General features: G+C 44.9%; 1 protein-coding gene across 1 annotated transcript; it reads left to right on the plus strand.

Annotated features, from left to right (window-relative positions):
* The first annotated feature begins 642 nt into the window (after positions 1 to 642).
* LOC132708975 (uncharacterized) lies at positions 643 to 13,336 on the plus strand. The gene is made up of 2 exons (XM_060685375.2): positions 643 to 787; positions 9,813 to 13,336. The coding sequence occupies exon 2, from the start codon at positions 10,481 to 10,483 to the stop codon at positions 11,843 to 11,845; it is 1,365 nt and encodes a 454-aa protein (XP_060541358.2). The 5' UTR covers positions 643 to 787; positions 9,813 to 10,480; the 3' UTR covers positions 11,846 to 13,336.
* The last annotated feature ends 1,589 nt before the right edge of the window (positions 13,337 to 14,925 follow it).

A 14,925-nucleotide genomic window follows, 5' to 3' on the forward strand; every position in this document is an offset into this window, starting at 1 on the left:
TCTTCTACCATGTATAGGCAATCAGGCCCTCTTTCTTAGGCTCCATTTTCTAGGCCCTGCTGCATATTTTTTCTGTGACCTAATGGAGACTTCAGTGCAAGCAAATTTACAGAATTTATACACAGCATTTAGGAGATATAAAATTTCCTCCTTCAGGAATGAAGCTTGGTGGTTGATGCTCTTGGACGCAGCCCTGGCCAGCAGGAGTGAAGCTGTCTCCCCTGCAGTGTCTGGCCTGATGGTGCTGCCATGTCCTAAAATCCTGGGAGCCACAGGAAATCAGATTTTGGGGTATTAGAGAGGTTTTGATCTCCACTGAGAGTCACCCTAAGAAAGCTGATTGTGTAATTCTATAAAACCTTCATGAACTTTTACCACTGAACACATAGCTAATCTTTGTAAGATAAGCAGCATCACATTTCACTAGGCTCAGAAGTCAAAAACGACTTGATAGCATTTAATTAGCGGAAACATGTTGCAAAGGCCTTAGACAGAGGCTGGAGAAGCATGTTTTTCTGCCTCCTGGTAGGAGATGGTGGTCAAACAGGCAACACCTGTGCCTAGAAAGCGGGTATCATCTGTGGTTGAGCTTAAAGGAGTTAAAACCATAGAGTACTTTATTGCTAGAAAGGTTGAAAGGCGAGGGAAGAGTAGAAGGCAGTCGAGTTTCCTTTTGAAAAAGCACCTTTGGGACAGCCGAACTTCCTCTTCCGGATGACTGATGGGAGGAAGTTGGTGTGCAGAGCGGCTTTTGTGCTGTTTCCATGGTGGAAGCAGCAGCTGCCAGGTGAGTGGAGGGCAGCAGGTGGGAGGAGAGTCCGGGAGCAAGTCGGGCTGGAAGCGGAGAAGCAACTGGGCTGAAGCCTCTCAGCTGCGGCTGCTGCAGGTTCCTTCCCTCCCCAAATGGAAGCCCACTGGTGCTGCAGGCTGGGAAACTGGGGGCTGCAATTTCTGCTGGTGGGAAGATTGAAAAAGCCTCCTTCCAATGCAGGTTGAGCCTTTGGGAATGGCTTCCCTCCAGAGGTTGTGGCTGCTCCCATCACTGGAGGGTTTGTAACAGGGCTGGAAGGGACCTTGCAGGTCTTCTATTCCAACCTCCTGATCAAGCAGGAGACCCAATATCATTTCAGACAAATGGCTGTCCTGTCTCTGTTTAAAAGCCTCCAGTGATGGATCCCCTACAACGTCTGAAGGCAAATCCTTCCCCTGGTTAATTGTTCTCAGCGTCAGAAGTTTCTCCTTAGTTCTAGGTTGCTTCTCTCCTTGCTTAGTTTCCATCCAGTTTCTAGTCCTGCCTTCAGGGGCTTTGGAGAATAGGTTGGCCCCTTCTTCTTTGTGGCAAGTCCTCAAGTATTGGAAGACTATCATGTCTCCCCTAGTCCTTCCTTTCACTAGACTAGACATTCCCAATTCCTGCAACTTTTCTTCCTATGCTTGCGCTCCAGCCCCCTAATCATCTTTGTTGCTCTTTTCTGCATTCTTTCCAGAGTTTCAACATCTTTTTTATGATACGGTACCAAACCTGTATGCAATTTTCTAAGTGTGGTCTTACTCTTTATAAAGTGGCACTAGTACTTCACATGACCATGTTTCTCTCTCTGTTAATGCAGCCTAGTATTGAATTAGCTTTTTTTTGCTGCTGCAATACATTGCTGGCTCATATCTAAATGATTGCCCAGTATGACTTAAAGGTCCCTCTGATTCTTGATGAACGTATCTTTTCTTTTATATACACTGAGAGCATATGCACCTAGACAAATTCCTTGTGTGTCCAATCACACTTGGCCAATAAAAAATTCTACTCTATTCTATTCTGTTCTGTTCTGTTCTGTTCTGTTCTGTTCCTGCTTGAGTCAGGTTCTACCTGTTCTGTAACAGTACATTTGGTTTTTCCTGCATAAGTATAAAACCTTATATTTTTCCTCCCTCGAATTTCATTTTGTTAGGTAGGGCCCTGTGTTCAAATCTATCGAGATTCTCTATCTTGAGCCTATCTTCTGAGGTATTGGCTATTCCTGCTACCTTGGTGTCATTTGCAAATTTGATGCGTTCCTGTTCGATTCCCTCATCTAAGGCATTTACAAAGATATTAAAGAGTACTAAAACAGAACCTTGGGGTAACCACTGCTTACTTCCCTCCATATAGATATAGTCCCATTAAGGAATACACTTTGAGGGTGGTTTGTCAGCCAGTTACGAATCCATCTGTGTGGATGGATGTACCTATCCCACATTTTTCTAATTTACCAAGAAGTAGGTTATGGTCTACTTTGTCAACTGCATTACTGAAATCTATTTTTTAAAAAAATTTTAAATTATATTTTTATTGTTAAAGAATAACAGAAAGAAAAAAAAACAATACAAAAATCAATAGTAAGGAAAGAAAAATTTTTCCCCCCAACGTGCTATACAAACGGAAAGGAAGTTTTAGGAAATTGAAGTCTTCAATTCTTCCAGAAATCTCTTTGATAAGGTACTGGTGCCGATTCATCCAATCTCCCAAGTGCAAAGTCCACAAATGGTTGCCAAGTGTTCCAAAAAACATTTTATTTGTATATAACACTTCTAATTTTAATATCACAAGTCAATTTATCATTTAATGCAAATTTCCATGTTTCATTATACCATTCTTCTAATTTTAAGTCAACATTTAATTTCCAATATCTAGCAATTATAATCCTCCCCATTATAACCAAAATCCTCACCAATTCACTTGGTGAACAACTGGATATCTCCACTTGTTAATGTTGTTTCATTCAATATTAATAATAATATGGTTTCCAATTTCAATTTGACCCTCTTCTTAATTATTTCAAATATTTCATTTTCTATCCTAGACCAAAAAAGTTCAACCCCATTACATTTACACCACATATGAGCATATGTCCCGAGTTCCACTTTACATCTCCAACACATTTTATCAACTTTATTATCCGTTTGAAAAAGTCTTATTGGGGTCAAATACCACTTCCAAATAACTTTATAGTTATGTTCTTTAATCCTTATTGATAATGTCCTCATTATTCTACTAACCCAGTTCATATTCCAATTTTGATCAGAAATTTCAATACCCAGTTCTTTTACCCAATTCTCTTTCATTACCCTTTGTGAATTATTATCAGAGTTAATAATTTTATAAATTTTACTAACTAATCCCTTTGGCCCAATTTCATCTTTTATTATTCGATATGTCAAATTTTCAAATTCCGTTTCCTTTCTACTCTCATCATTCCTTTCTTTACATTTCCTAGGTAGGTTATAGTCTACTTTGTCAACTGCATTACTGAAATCTAATTATACTACGTATTGCATTGGTCCACTAATTTAGTCACTTTGTGTAAGAATGAAATAACATTTGTTTGGAATGATCTCTTTCTGACAAACCCATGTTGACTTCTGATTATATACAGTATTTGCTTGCTTCTAGGTGTTTGCAGATCTCTTGTTTCATTATCTTTTCCAGGATCTTCCCAGGTAGTGATGTCAGGCTAATTGGCCTGTAGTTTTATGATCCTTTTTTGAAGATGGGAACTACCATATTTTTCGGAGTATAAGATGCACCTTTTCCCCTCCTAACTACATCAGCTCTTTTCCAGTCCACCGGTAGTTCCTTGGTGCGTGAAGATCTTTGAAATCTATGGTTCAATGGTTCTTAGATCACCTCTGCTGGCTCCTTCAGAACTTTGGGATGTAATCAATGTAGTCCTGGTGGTTAGAACTTGTCCAGAATGGACAGGCGTTTTCCTATCATTTTCTTGCCTGTTTTAATTTGTATTCCTAGTCTGCCTTTTACAGTTCTGTTTTTGGTAGGTTTGGCTATTTTTTCTTTTTGCCTGAAGATAGATGCAGATAATGAATTAAGTAGCTCTGCTGTGTCTCTACTGCCCGTCACTTCCTTGCCATCGTCTCCCATTAATGGACTGATTGTTTCCTTGACTTTTTTCTTGGTTTATACATGCTTTTAAATTATTTTTGACATTTGTTGCAAGTGTTAGTTCATTCTCAGCATGAGCTTCATTTCATCTTTGCAGATTCGGGCTATATGCTGGTATTCTGCCTTAGTTATGTGCCTCTCAGGTTGACCGTGCGAGACGCAATCAAAACACAGCAGCACCCCTTTCAGCTCTTTTTGGCACGCTGGTTTATTTGCGTCCGTGGACGGCTACACGCTGTGACTCGTAAAGACGAATGAAATCGGCGCTACAGTGTACTAAAAAGGCGCGTTTATATAGCCCTCCCTTCTTATTAACCCTTTTAAACCATGGCCCTGTTTATCACCACACCCTTGTTAGCGCGTAAGTGTCCTAAGCTGGTTCTCAAAGGTGCTGGTTGCAGCATCATCTGGAGACGTCCTAAGCCCGTCGCACCCGATACCACCTCCCCTCGCCCCGCATATGGCTGCCTGCACCCAGTGCCACCACCACCAAGTATGTATATGTCCCTCGATGCTTTCAACACGCGTTAGCGGTGTCGAACAGGTTGCTAGGCTCGACAGGCAGCTCCCCGTTCACCAAGTGTCCTTCTGTAAGGGACAAATTACACATATTATCAGATTGTTGTGGTTTGTGAGGATATAGTTTATGAAATCGTCGAATTATACGACTCGCTTTCATTTGCTCTGCGGTATCCAGGAAGCCTCCTCTATTGGATAGCCCTTCCATTTAACCAGGTAATGGAGAACCCCCCGTTTCCATCTAGAGTCTAGGATGTCATCAACCTCGTAATGACCCTCTGTAATCGGACCAGGACGTTCAAATGTTTGGGTATGGCTGGTGGGTTTGAGAAGTCTACTATGAAACATGGGGTGAATCTTCCCCAGTAACGGAGGTAACTTTAAAACCACAGTCACAAGATTTATTGTCCTCACCACTGGGAACGGGCCTAAATATTTTGGTCCCAGTTTCCTACTAGGCAGTCGTAGTTTGATGTACTTGGTGGAGAGATATACCACGTCCCCCACCTTAAAAGGTTGGAATGGTGCACGTTTTTTATCCGCCTGGGTTTTATATACGCGATAACAGATTTATCCACTGCTAAGTCCCCATAAACGGCAGGTACACCAACAGGACATGTATTGCTATCTATCCCCAAAGCCACCCCTTGCTCTTTTGGGATCTTCTGGATATCTGGATCTGGACCTAGCGGCAAATGGAGTTTCCTGAATTCCCCCTCCCACCAGATCATGGGTTTCCATTTGTCTAGCCAGGCCAGACCCAGAATCACGGGCTCGATCATCGTATCCACCACCACAAACGTATATACTCCCAATGGGCCCCTATTTCCATCCTTACCAACTCCGTGACCTGGGTTACCGGGGCCCCCCCTAATGTGGATCCATCCATTTGCTCGAACGTTATCGGGGGTTTTAGTGATCGTAACCGGATACCCAAACGGGTGGCTACAGTACGTCTCATCAAGCATCGTGTACATCCAGAATCGATAAGGGCCTCGTGTTGTACCCGTCCCGCCCCCTTTAACGGGATTAGTGTGATGGGTATGAGGAAGGGACGAATGGGCTCACTTACCATCGGGTCGCTGGTATCCTCTTCCTCATCGCTATCAGCCACTACCACGGGGACTACACCAGGGAGTATAGCAGGACCCGGTCCCCCTGTGTTGGTTCCAGTGGGACTCTGTCCTTGCTGTGACAGGGCCCTGGTTTTCTCTGGAGTTGGTCGCCCACGGAGCTTCCCACTGGTTGTCGGAACGTTTGGCCCAGGTGGTTGAACCGGTGGCCACGGGCACTCCAGAGCCCTATGGCCGGGCTGGTTGCATCGGAAACAGCGTAATGTTCGGCGTGTGGAGTCAGCCACACGGGGATCGAGCTCCCCTCTCCCTACTGCTCTGACGGGACCCGGTCAGTCTGGCTGGGGTCGGAGGGGGATCGCGCTCACAGCACCCTTCACCAGAAACTCTCTCAATCCCACGTCTAGGTCAATAGCTGCTTTACACTACTCGGACAGGCGGGGTGGCATGCCCCAATATACGCAGGCCTGTCTTAGTTCACGATCCAAGCCAAGATGGAATTGATGAACAAGCATGCGTTCGGGCCAACCCCTCACCCTCCCTGCGAGCCGACAGAACTCCTTTACATATTCCTTTGCTGGATGTCCCCGTTGTTTCAGGGCTACGAGCTCCCCCTCAGCCACCTGGGTTTCTGTATCATCCTCAAACTGTACCCTGAGTCCTTCCAGGAACAAACCAACATCAGTGAGCTCTCGAGCGTGATCATTGTGAAGGTCCGCTACCCAGTCAGCAGCTTCCCCTGTTAAGGTTGTTGTTATGGCGACTACCATGGACCACTGGGTTGGATACAGACGCCCATATAGGTCAAGGTAGCTAAGTATCTGGCTCAGGAAAAGGGCCACACGGTCTGGGTTGCCATCGAACATGGTCTGCAAGGGGGGCGGTCCCCAGACCGGTTGGGGGCCCCACACCCCAGCCTGCCCAACCGGCACAGCTGGATAAGCCATCGGTCCAGCAGTCGGAGCCGTACCCGGGCCTGAAGGGCCCCGCATTAATCCAGACGCTGTCCCTGTAGCCATGCCTCCCAATGGCCCAAATGACTGTGTTGTAGCAGAATGGGTAGCCGGGGGTTGGGTATCGCTTTGAGAGGGACCCAACCATAGCTTGGGGCTAGCCAATCGAAACCTAGTCTCTGTCCCTGCAGAAGACGCTGGCCAGCCTGGGCTGGGCTCCGCCCCCGCCATCCATGGTTGCCAGGACTGCGCATCCCGGAAGCTAGCTTCCCCAAAACGCTCTTGAAGGACTTCTATAGTTGAGTGGCCCAAACCTGTTGAATAACTCCACTCGCCGTTGTCATCATCCACCCAACGACGCTCTCTCCAGCGGTGGAAACGTTCGCTGTAAGGGAGCGATGCTTGGCCCTTCGGGGCTCCTGTCGGGGCTGTCAAGGCAGGACTCTGCCACCACTCCCCCAACTCCGTCGGGGAGGGGGGCCTACTCTTTGCTGTGACAGCATTCTTCCCCTCCTCTCCTTGGCTGCGACCGGCAGCGCTCTTTCGGACGAATCGAAGGTGGATCCTCAGCTGGGCTTTCTCCTGATGCCGGCGAGTCCTCTTCCTCTGGGGGCGGTGTTGCAGCGGCGGTTGGGTCCACCCCCTCCGCCATCCCGCTGAAGCAAGTATTAAGAGCAGCGCCGATTTCCTCTCAGGTTGACCATGCGAGACGCGATCAAAACACAGCAGCACCCCTTTCAGCTCTTTTTGGCACGCTGGTTTATTCGCGTCCGTGGACAGCTACACGCTGTGACTCGTAAAGACGAATGAAATCGGCGCTACAGTGTACTAGAAATGGGCGTTTATATAGCCCTCCCTTCTTATTAACCCTTTTAAACCGCGGCCCTGTTTATCACCACACCCTTGTTAGCGTGTAAGTGTCCTCAGCTGGTTCTCGAAGGTGCTGGTTGCAGCGTCATCTGGAGACATCCTAAGCCCGTCGCACCCGATACCACCTCCCCTCGCCCCGCATACAGCTGCCTGCACCCAGTGCCACCACCATCAAGTATGTACATGTCCCTCGATGCTTTCAACACACGTTAGCGGTGTCGAGCAGGTTGCTAGGCTCGACAGTGTCTCTCTTTCAATTTTTTATACTTATCCTTTTTGTCTTTCAGTTTATCAGAGAGATCTTTCTGCAACCATGCTGTTTCCCATGCTCCTTGCATTGTTTTCTCCTTCAGGATTTTTATGCAAGAAATTTTGCTTAGGCTCCGAATTTGTTAAAACTAGCTCTTCTGAAGTTTAAGACACTTGTTGGATTATATTCTATTACTTGTATTTGCATTATACTGAATTCCATTAAGATGTGGTCACTCACCCAAGGTTCCGACAACTTCAACTCCTTCTATCACTTCTCTATTAGTAAGAATTAAGTCGAGTATAGTTTTTTCTCTAGTTCCCTCCTCTACCTTTTGGATGACGAAGTTGTCGCCTAAATTGGTTAGGAATCTGTTCAGTCACCTACTTGCTGTAGAGTTTATCTCCCAGTTTATATCACGACAGTAAAAGTCTCCCGTTAGAACTTGATGTTTGTTGCATTCATCCTGGTGGGCTTCTCATGAGTAGTCCAGATTAGAGAAAGCACAAGGACAGGTGTTTCTCGTGATGAGAGAGCCCAGAGCTGACTCTGTCACCCTCTTTTATTATGCAAAGGTATAGGGCGTATCAGAAGGCATGATTACAACTATACATTCTCATATTACATCTGTGATACAAAGGATTTTCTCCATATCTGGACATAACTTTCACATCCTACCATATTACAGTAAATCACGTGAATTCTAGGAAAGCAATACTTAAGGTGCAAAACAAAACTTAACTCTGGCTGTGTTATCATATTTGGCTTTGTTCCCAGCATCCCATCACCTGCCAACAGAGAGGCCCCGTTCTACAAGGAGATGTCTCTGCTTATGCAGGCACAGCCTATGTTATTAACAAAGAGAGAACGAATAGGGCCCTTCAGAGAGTATCCATATGAACCCGCTTTTCATAGTCAGATTATTTCGGTGCTAAGCTCCATACACGTGTCCAACCAGTTAAACTGGTCTATACATGTACTATGACCACCGCATTCCCACAGATGTTGCCCTCTTGATATAGTTTGTAATCTACATGTGTATTGAAAATGACAGATGAATAAAATTTACAAGGTTTTTTTACTTCCATGTCTTGCCAATAAGTATGGTATTTCCTGTCCCACCATCCATGTATTAACCAGGTTCAATTGTGCTTAATCCAGCACTTCTAAGAAATAGCTATTGAGGATCTTTTGACATATTTGGTTGCACAGGTAGTCCTCACTTACCACTTCTTCCCTGAGACTTCAAGTTACTATGGCACAGTAGAAGCAGACGTGCACCTAGTCCACAGAATTTGTGGTAATCCTAGCACTTGTTCAGTGACCGCACGTCAGCAGTGACTCTAGTTTTGAAGGTTTAGGAAAAGAAATCACAGCAATTCGGGTTCTGCCAATAGTTTCACATTTATCATGGCTGCAGCATCCCACACTCACGATCCCAATTTGTGGCCTTCCCAGATAGCTTCTGACCAGCAAAATCAGTGGATATATTGGCAGGAATTTGCAAGTCACGGTCTCATGAAATTGCCTTTAACAACCCACAGTAATTTGCTTAACAACTACAGAGAAACAGATGTAAGTTGGCACTGTCATGTGACATCATGCTTAATGATTAGTGATGCTCAGTTCCAATTGTGGTAGGTTAAGTGAAGACTACTTGAATTGGAATTTCACCAGAGGGGTTGTAGACAGTATTTTCTGCTCTTATTTGCAGCTGAGGACTTCCATGAGCAAAAGTGGTGCTTCAAAGCTTGCAGAGGCTTTCAGCATCATTTCATCAGCTAAAGCCCCCACATCTCTAAATTTAGCTCCAAAGGTATGACTGTAACTAAATTGGGACATTTTGTCAGGCTTGAAAGACATAGATTTTCTCCCTGTAAACATGTGTAGGTGGGTGTATCTTTATGTCTCTCTATGCATATATCTGCAATGATATAACCTATCCCCAACACTTCAAGATATATTTGATGATAATACCTTGCATTGCTAAGAATTTATGATTAACCCAACTAAATAACTGAATTTGATTGAATGGATATTTGAACATGGATCTCAATAGTACTCCATGTGTCATATGAATCATCAATAATGTAAGTGATTATTCTAGTATTGGGGCATGTTTGTTTTTTCATCGTAATATATACTTTTTTCTTTTCTCACATCATCTCTAATCATTTTATAAACAAAGTTACACTTTTCTTTGAATCTTACAGACAAAGAGGATGGCAATAAGAGCACTCTGGACAACTGTAAATAACAAGCAAAGTTGAAAAGGGAAGAAAATCAAGCCAGAAATCAAAATATGTTCCGTTTCCTTCAGAAAATCATACAATGATGCTCTTCCTCCAGCAGCTGTTAGACAAAAGAGAGAAAATCAAAAAAGAATAAGCAGATTATGCAGAACTGAAGGATACATTACATGAAAAGTGAAGAGAGATTATTTATCATTCAGAAAAAGAGGGAAATATCTGGAAGTCAGTGGGGAGGAAACTGTCAATAGTAAAGTCACGTAGAACAGATAGGAATACAGGCTTCTCCCTGTGAAGAAGAAAACGGCTTGAATGATAGCACCACTAAAGAAGGCATTGTCCATATTTGTTTACCTCCTCAAGAATACTGGCTGTAGAAAAGCTCCATAGATTTGCCTATTGTGGGAAAAGCACAGATTGCAAATGTCCTGATTATGGGAAAGTCACAATTCCTGTCTAGGATTAAACCAGAAGATTCACATAGGAGAGAAATGCTTTGAATGTTCTGATTGTTGGGAAACTTTCAGTTATAATTCCAACTTGGTGATAGACCAGAGGAATCATAAAGGAGAAAAACCCGTTCAATGGCCGGATTGTGGGAGAAGTTTCAGTCATAATTCCTGCCTTACTCCATGGAGAAACCTTATGAGTGTCAAGATTGTGGGAAAGGTTTCATTAGAAATTCCAACCTCCTGAGACACAGGATCATGCACACAGAAGAGAAACACTTTGAATGTCCTGACTGTGGGAAAAGCTTTAGTAATAATTCCAATCTGCTGACACACCAGAGGACTCACACAGGAGAGAAACCCTTTGAATGTCTTGACTGTGGGAAACGTTACAGTCAGAAATCTCACCTGGTAATACACCAGAGGACTCACACAGGAGAGAAACCCTTTGAATGTCCTATCTGTGGGAAAAGCTTTAGTAATAATTCCAATCTGGTGACACACCAGAGGACTCACACAGGAGAGAAACCCTTTGAATGTCCTGACTGTGGGAAACGTTACAGTCAAAATTCCCACCTGGTAGCCCACCAGAGAACTCACACAGGAGAAAAACCCTTTGAATGTCCTATCTGTGGGAAAAGCTTTAGTAATAATTCCAATCTGGTGACACACCAAAGGACTCACACAGGAGAGAAACCCTTTGAATGCCCTATGTGTGGGAAACGTTACAGTCAAAATTCCCACCTGGTAGCACACCAGAGAACTCACACAGGAGAGAAACCCTTTGAATGTCCTATCTGTGGGAAAAGCTTTAGTAATAATTCCAATCTGGTGACACACCAGAGGACTCACACAGGAGAGAAACCCTTTGAATGTCCTATCTGTGGGAAACGTTACAGTCAGAATATCCAGATGCTATTACACCAGTGGACTCACACAGAAGAGAAACCTTTTGAATGCCCTCTCTGTGGGAAAAGCTATTGTGATACTTACAATCTTCTGAGACACCAGAGGACTCACACAGGAGAGAAACCCTTTGAATGTCCTGACTGTGGGAAACGTTACAGTCAAAATTCCCACCTGGTAGCACACCAGAGAACTCACACAGGAGAAAAACCCTTTGAATGTCCTATCTGTGGGAAAAGCTTTAGTAGTAATTCCAATTTGGTGACACACCAGAGGACTCACACAGGAGAGAAACCCTTTGAATGCCCTATCTGTGGGAAACGTTACAGTCAGAATATCCAGATGCTATTACACCAGTGGACTCACACAGAAGAGAAACCTTTTGAATGCCCTCTCTGTGGGAAAAGCTATTGTGATAATTACAATCTTCTGAGACACCAGAGGAGTCACACAGGAGAGAAACCCTATGAATGTCCTGATTGTGAGAGATGTTTCAGTCGCAATTACACGCTGGTGATACACCAGAAGACTCACACAGAAGATAAAGCTTTTGTATGTCCTATCTGTAGGAAACATTTTTGTTATAATTCCAGTCTTGTGAGACACCAGAGGACTCACACCATGAAGAAATCTTTGAAATGACTAGTCTGTAGACATTACTTCAAGCATAAATCATCCCTTATTGCACACAAGGTAATCTATATGAGGAATAGTAGATGAGTTTAGAGAATGCTGGAATTTCATTTGTGATCTCCCATTGAAAGTTTAGATGAGAAATTGATTGTTTGAATTTTGGCCTGATTCATTTTGCTCAAACATTTTTCAGGATTAAATTCGTAGGTGGAGAGAAAAGGAAAATGGGAAATGGTTAACTAGTTTCTGGTTATTAGCAGAAGCTTCTGGATATTTCCTTTTCCAGAAGTAGTTGAATTCCTCAAAAAGGAATTTTGGGTGGAGCTTTTGTATTTTGATTATGGAATTCCCACATGTGTAGTTTCAATCTTCTACCTTGGTTTCCACCCAGATTCTGAGCCCCAGAATTCCGCAGTTGGCATAAAAGTAGTCCTCAAGATATGACTATTATGGACCTTGAATTATGGGTGCATGTTGCAACGGCTGTTAAGCGAAATTGCTTTCCTTAACTACCCAAATCCCTCTGCTCTCCCTGAGGCAGCCATTAATCAAATATGTGAATCGCTTTTTTTTTTTAATTTGATTTATATGCCGCCCTTCTCTGGAGACTCAGGGCGGCTTACAATGCGTTAAGCAATAGCCTTCATACTTTTGTATATTTTTACACAAAGTCAGCTTATTGCCCCCACAAACTGGGTCCTCATTTCACCTACCTTAGAAAGGATGGAAGGCTGAGTCAACCTTGAGCCTTGGAGAGATTCGAACCAGCAGTAATTGCAGGCAGCTGTGTTAATAACAGGGTGCTTAGACCACTGTACCATCAAGGCTATGCTGAACACTGTCTACTCAGAGCTGGGGAAAACTCTTGGAGATCTAGTGCATGGCCAGGCTTGCGTGCCATAGGCATCTCTAGGCCCCCTCTCCCTCCAAGACATCCTTGTACTCTGTATCCTAACCCTTGTGTCCCCTGGGCCTTTCACTCCCTCCCAGCGTCCCCTTACACCTGACTCCCACCCCACCCAACCTCACACCTTCCTCCTTCTTACCTTTTGAATATCTCTGAACCTCATGGTGGGGACAGAGGGAAGGACATGCATCCTTGGGCCTCATGATTTTGTCCTGGAAGTAGCCACCATTTTCAGTGGACCCTGGATTCATCCCTGCTGTGAACTGTGGTAATGAACACGCCACACTACATCCTGCCACAAACGGCAGCTTGCATGGCCACTTGCGGCCGCAGAAGACGTCAGATGGCTGTGCAACAAGTGTCGGGGTGTGCTTGCCCTGCTGCGATGGTCCTAAAGTAAGCGGCTAAGAAATCCTCCAAAACTAAGAAGTGGGGCTCATTTTGAGCCCCAAAAGAAAATAAAACTAGGTCTTATTTTCAGGGAAACGGGTATGTATATGCAATTCTATGAACTCACGATTGACCCAAGTCAACAAATAAATTTCATAACTGAATGGCTGTCAGGTTCCGAAATAAAAGACTGCAAATCTTGATGATGATGGTTAGAAGATGCTCTATCGGTACAGACTGACATCCATAAATAATGAAAGGAAATATTGTTGGAGTTATTGCTCTGTGCTCCCCACCACCTTATAAAGTCTTGTGCCTAAGCAGGGCATTAAAGCAGCCCCAATCTTCTACCCACCCTCCTAATCCAAGGGCTAGCCACCCACACACTGGTCATACCCACCTCATTCCTACCTACTTCCTACTGCAGGGAATGTCAGTAAGCCACAATCAGCCCTAACCAGCCCCAGTCCTGCCAGCACTTTCAGCTCTTTCAGCCCAGTCTTGCCAGCAGTTTCAGCTCCCAGTTTAGGCCAGCATGTCCAGGGCTGCTAGGCTTACTCCTTCCCTCTGGGAGCCTCCCATCGCTCGGAGATGCTTGCAATTCAACCCCGGAGAAGGCTGCTGGCTGCCTTATGATGTCATCCTTCCCTTGAGGAATGAGAGTAGGCTGTAGCAGTGGCTGGCGGCCTCCTGGAGACTAGGATCAAGGTTAGCTCGGTGGGCTGAGGCAGCGCTAGCTGCGCCGGGGATGACATGTGGACCCCTACCCTGAGGACCACGCCTGGAATATAAAGATTACAGTGAGTGGTAGCACAGGTCAGGGGCCCCAGGTTTGTCTGGATTCTTCCTGTGGAATCTAGTGGTCAGTCTCGGGGCCTTGACGTCCTCCATCGGGACCCAGGATGCCTCTGACAGCAGATACCCTTTCCACATTATCAAATACTGGAGTTTCTTTCTGTGCCAGCAGGTATCTAGTATGTTCTCTACCTCATAGTGTTGTTCCCTTCCTACCATGGTAGGAGGTGAAGGGGCAATCCTGAGGCCCCTCAGGGGAGTTATATGGACTGGTCAGAGTAGGCTACAATGGAATACCGGATGGGTTTTCCCTAGTAATCGGGGAAGACGGAGTTGCACGCTTACCGGATTAATGACTCGTATTATCGGGAAGGATCCTATAAACCTAGGGCCTAGTTTCTTGCAGGGATATGGGAAGTTTCGGATACTTGGTAGAAAGGTACACTGGTTGACCCACCCTGAACGTGGGTGGGGCTCTTTTTGTCCCCTGGCTTTTTGTAACCTGTAGCCGTGTGGTTTAGGGCTTTGTTGACGCTTCCCCATACGTTCCTCATTCGGTCTGACCATTCTTTGACTCCTATATTGGCTGGATCTATACTAGGGCACTCTGGTATCGGCATGAACTCTCTTCCCGACACTGAAATGGAATGGAGTAAACCCTGTACTGCTATGTACAGCATTATTATATGCTACTTCAGCATATGGCAGTAGGTCTGCCCAGTCCATTTGCTGATGTTTGATATAGCATTTCAGGTAACATTCCACCATGGCATTGGCTCTTTCGGTTGCCCCATTGGTAGCAGGATGGAACGCTGAACTGAAACCCTGCGATGAACCAATTCTTGTCAGGAATTCCCGCCCAAATCTGGCGGTAAATAGCACCCCCCTGTCTGATATTATTTTCTGGGGTACCCCGTGGAGGTGATAGACATGAACTATAAACAACTTAGCTAACCACCTGGCAGAAGGGAGACCAGGACAGGGTATAAAATGGGCT

The sequence above is a fragment of the Pantherophis guttatus genome, chromosome 2, assembly GCF_059756535.1.
Source record: "Pantherophis guttatus breed Tessera chromosome 2, ASM5975653v1, whole genome shotgun sequence".
In the NCBI taxonomy this organism is placed as follows: domain Eukaryota; kingdom Metazoa; phylum Chordata; class Lepidosauria; order Squamata; family Colubridae; genus Pantherophis; species Pantherophis guttatus.

Excerpts from the sequence above, each read along its gene's own strand:
- LOC132708975 (XM_060685375.2), top strand. The coding sequence starts at position 10,481 with ATGGAGAAACCTTATGAGTGTCAAGATTGTGGGAAAGGTTTCATTAGA.